This window comes from Bison bison, unplaced genomic scaffold, assembly GCF_000754665.1.
Source record: "Bison bison bison isolate TAMUID 2011002044 unplaced genomic scaffold, Bison_UMD1.0 scf7180017864527, whole genome shotgun sequence".
In the NCBI taxonomy this organism is placed as follows: Eukaryota; Metazoa; Chordata; class Mammalia; order Artiodactyla; family Bovidae; genus Bison; species Bison bison.
This window is the reverse complement of record NW_011495078.1, coordinates 12,247,142-12,251,661: the sequence shown is the minus strand read 5'-3', so window position 1 is coordinate 12,251,661 and position 4,520 is coordinate 12,247,142. Positions and strand designations below refer to the sequence as shown.

Genomic DNA, 4,520 nt, shown 5'->3' with positions numbered 1-4,520 from the left:
AGCTTTAAGCCAGCTTTTTCACTCTCCACTTTCACTTTCATCAAGAGGCTTTTGAGTTCCTCTTCACTTTCTGCCATAAGGGTGGTGTCATCTGCATAGCTGAGGTTATTGATATTTCTCCCGGCAATCTTGATTCCAGCTTGTGTTTCTTCCAGTCCAGCGTTTCTCATGATGTACTCTGCATATAAGTTAAATAAGCAGGGTGACAGTATACAGCCTTGATGTACTCCTTTTCCTATTTGGAACCAGTCTGTTGTTCCATGTCCAGTTCTAACTGTTGCTTCCTGACCTGCATATCGGTTTCTCAAGAGGCAGGTCAGGTGGTCTGGTATTCCCATCTCTTTCAGAATTTTCCACAGTTTATTGTGACCCACACAGTCAAAGGCTTTGGCATAGTCAGTAAAGCAGAAATAGATGTTTTTCTGGAACTCTCTTGCTTTTTTCGATGATCCAGCGAATGTTGGCAATTTGATCTCTGATTCCTCTGCCTTTTCTAAAACCAGCTTGAACATCTGGAAGTTCACGGTCCACATATTGCTGAAGCCTGTCTTGGAGAATTTTGAGCATTACTTTACCTAGTGTGTGAGATGAGTGCAATTGTGTGGTAGTTTGAGCATTCTTTGGCAATGCCTTTCTTTGGGATTGGAATGAAAACTGACCTTTTCCAGTCCTGTGGCCACTGCTGAGTTTTTCAAATTTTTTGGCATACTGAGTGCAACACTTTCACAGCATCATCTTTTAGGATTCAGTAAATGATGTGTCCTGGGTGGTGGTTAGACTGTCTGCCTGTCCAGTTAAAGGATTTGGCTTTTTAGGCCAGAGTGCTTTGAGTCAATGACCCAGCTTATTGAGTGACTCCACAGTTTCTAATCTATTGGCCTCTAGGCCAATCCTCTGTGTCACAGTGAGAAAGTTCAAGGTTCATGGAGAGGAAGGGAGAGGTTTCCATAAGGAATTTAGTGGGAAGCTCCTGGAAACCTGGCTTACCTTTCAGGAGAAGGAAGAGCCTTGGGCAAGAAGAACCTGCAAAATAAGCGTGGTTTATCCTGAAAAGGGTGACTTGTTTACAAGTGTGTGAAACACAGCCCTGAGCTCCATACCTCTCACCACACGTGACCATGAGTGTCCCTTCTGTGACTTTGTGTCGCTAAGACAGAGGGTCACTCTTTCTCTATCTCTTGTCCATCGAGCCTCGTGTGAATTTACTGTCATACCGAAGTCCCGCAGGCCAGGTGTCTTATCAGAGATTCATTTTCTCTCAGTCCTGGAGGCTGGAAGGTGTTGGCAGAATGGGTTCTCCGGAGGCCACCTTCTCCCTGTGTCCTGACGTGGCCTTTCCTCTGTGCATCCCTGGTGTCTCTTTGTCCAAATTTTCTCCTCTTATAAGGATGCCAGTCAGATTGGGTGGTGTTGTTCAGTTGCTAAATCATGTCTGACCTCTTGCGACCCCATGGACTGCAGCACACCAAGCTTCTCTGTCCTTCACTCTCTCCCAGAGTTTGCTCAGATTCATGTCCATTGAGTTGGTGACTAACCATGGTTAGTTGCCACCTAACCATCTCATCCTCTGCCTCCCTCTTCCTTAATGACTTTTTAAACTTAGTCACCTCTTCTAAGTCTCCTCCCTCCAAATACACATTCTGAGTTTCCTGGGGTTAGTGCTTCAACATAAGAATTTGGGGTGGGAGAGGGGCGTAGTTCAGTCCATAATAACCCCCATGGTTGGATATGTTTGTTCTTTCTGCTTTTTCATTGCCGTATTCCACCTACCGCTCTCCCACCGCACCCCCTTCACATTCTCTCTCACCGTGGCTTACACTTCTACAGCGATGTGGGCTCTGAACCCACAGCCCAAATTCAGCTCCACCTCCCCTACAGCTTACTGGATATCCATCCTTTCATAACCCTCAACAGTGAGCCCAATCACACACACACCCCTTCCCCTCCCACTTCTTCCCTTCTGTCCTGACTTAAAACTTGCTGTTCTTTGTTAAACTTTAATCTCCTCCTTCCCAGGAGCTCACTGTTTACAACATAAGGTTAATCTTTCCATGAACATGCGTTTTATAGCATCATCTTTTTATTTCAATACCACTGTTCAAGTTATCCTCTCAAGCTCAAATTGTTGCAATAGCTCTGTCACTGGTCTACCCCAGTCCCCACCAGCTCCTCTTTTTCCAACCCATTAGTATATATCATCTTCAGGTTCATTTTTCTCAAGTTCTACTTCTGTTGTGTCATTATTCAGTGACTCCCAGCAGGGTGGAGACCATATTTTTCAGCTAGGCTTTTTGATGTCCTTTGTGGTCTGATTCCCACCTAGTTTCCAAGTGCATCTTTAACTCTGCAGCAGTGAGTCTCACTCATCTTCCCGAATGCCTCCTGATTTCTGTCCTGTGGCTTTCTTTGTGCTGTTATGCTTCCCTGCAATTCCTTCTCCTTGTGTGTTTCTGTCTTTTTCCAAGTATGACCCAACATTTGAGACTCAACTGAGTTCAGCTCTAACCTTCTGAATGGCGGAGAAGAGAGCTTTGTCAATACTGTAACCTGTGGGATGGTTTCCTGGGAAAGGGGGAACAATTGAGGGAGGGGTGTGGCAGGAAAGAAATTAATTAGGAGGTAATTGACATGGAAACCAACAAGAAATTGACAGAAAAGACCCTACCTAATGTCATCTGTGTTTGGGCAAGCACATGTTTAGTTTCTTCAACCAGATTGTAAGCTTGGGAGCCACAAGATACCTTTTGTCTGTTTATCTTGCTAATGTCTGCATTGCTTGGTCTGTTCCTGGATCCATAAAAGGTAACTAATGGATGCTAATCATATGGATTAGGTACTGCTCATTATCTTCCCAGCGGACTGGAAATGTGTGATGAGTGGTACCTGACTCCTCGTAGAGCCTGAATAATAATAATAATACTTAGAACACAATCTATCGTGTGAATAACTAAGAGCTGAGTGTAAAACTAGAAAAGGATAAGCTATGTAAAAATATGCAGAAGAATAAAATATGCTCAAATATTAGCATGCCTTGTATGGCTAAAGGTGACATTGTTCTTGAATGAACTGAAGCCTCAGCAGGTGATTGCTGCCCCAGAGGGGTGGGGGGCTGACGGGCCCTCATGTGTTTCCGGGGGAGTAAGGGGGGATTCCTACAATGAAGAGCATAGAGGACAAATGTTACTGAAGTGGTCTCAGTCTTCTCTTCTGATGTCTCTTTCTTCTCTCTCTGCTTCCGGTAGATACTGTATATAATCTGCTTTCATCATGGGAGAGATAGAGCAGAGGCCAACTCCAGGATCAAGACTGGGGGCCCCGGAGAATTCGGGGATCAGTACGTTGGAACATGGACAGAAGCCGCCCCCCACGCCTTCAGGAAAACTCATGTCCATCAAGATCCAGATGCTGGATGATACCCAGGAGGCCTTTGAAGTTCCAGTAAGTTGGAGGCAGCCTTCGGCATGGGGGCGCTCATCTCAGTCCTGTGTTTCGGTGATGCACAGTGGTGGGAAGACAGTCTGTGTATTCAGCAGCCCTCTTCCCACCGTCACCATGCTCCTCTGGTTCCGTCCGAGCTATGGATTTTCTTGGTTGATGTGTGTTGATTTTTTGATTGCATGCGCCGAGTACAAGTGATATCAGTGGATGTGTCACTTGAATTTTACTCTGACTTTCCATATACTAAGACATGTGTGTATATGCCTGTGTGTGTGTTACGTATATTTTTGAGTTGGAGGGAATTATGGTTTCAATCTCAGTTTAATTTCCTTTGTTGTTGTTCAGTCGCTCAGTCATGTCCGGCTCTCTGCGACTCCGTGGACTGCAGCACACCAGGCTTCCCTGTTCTTCACCATCTCCCGGAGCTTGCTCAGATTCATATCCATTGAGTCGGAGATGCCATCCAACCATCTCATCCTCTGCTGCCCCCTTCTCTTCCTGCCCTCAATCTTTCCCAGCATCAGGGTCTTTTCCAGTGAGGTGGCTCTTCGTATCAAGTGGCCAAAGTATTGGAGCTTTAGCACCAGTCCCTCCAATGAATATTCAGGGTTGATTTCCTTTAGGACTGACTGGTTTGATCTCTTTCAAACCAGTGAAACTTGTTCAGTCGTGTCTGACTCTTTACAACCCCATGGGCCATACAGTCCATGGACTTCTCCAGGCCAGAATACTGGAGTGGGTAGCCTTTCTCTTCTCCAGGTGATCTTCCCAACCCTGGGATCGAACTTTGCTTATAAACAATTCCTCTAAACATCAGTGCATGTTTGTGAGCACTGAAATACTCTGTGTGACTGGCAAGAAAAGTCAAAGAGCTGAATGAGTGTTCTGACATCAGGAGAGAACTTGCTGACCATGTTTGTGGGTAGGGAGTGGGGGTAAATAAAAACCCTGAACCCAGCCTATAGTCCAGCAGCCCTAGAATTGAAGAGACCCCCATCCCAGGGGCTGGGGACAAAAGAGGTGTCTAGGAGGCAGGCAGAGATGGAGGAGCAGCAGCCTTGCCTTGTTCATCAGCTGGAGCT

At 45.8% G+C, this 4,520-nt stretch overlaps 1 protein-coding gene across 1 annotated transcript in view; it reads left to right on the top strand.

The window, feature by feature from the left end:
* Nucleotides 1-4,520, top strand: part of FARP1 (FERM, RhoGEF (ARHGEF) and pleckstrin domain protein 1 (chondrocyte-derived)) — a 275,711-nt gene that overhangs the window by 32,768 nt on the left and 238,423 nt on the right. Inside the window, 1 exon segment of the mRNA XM_010831560.1 lies at nt 3,243-3,438. Within this exon segment, the coding sequence (XP_010829862.1) occupies nt 3,268-3,438 (171 nt within the window). The 5' untranslated portion in view covers nt 3,243-3,267.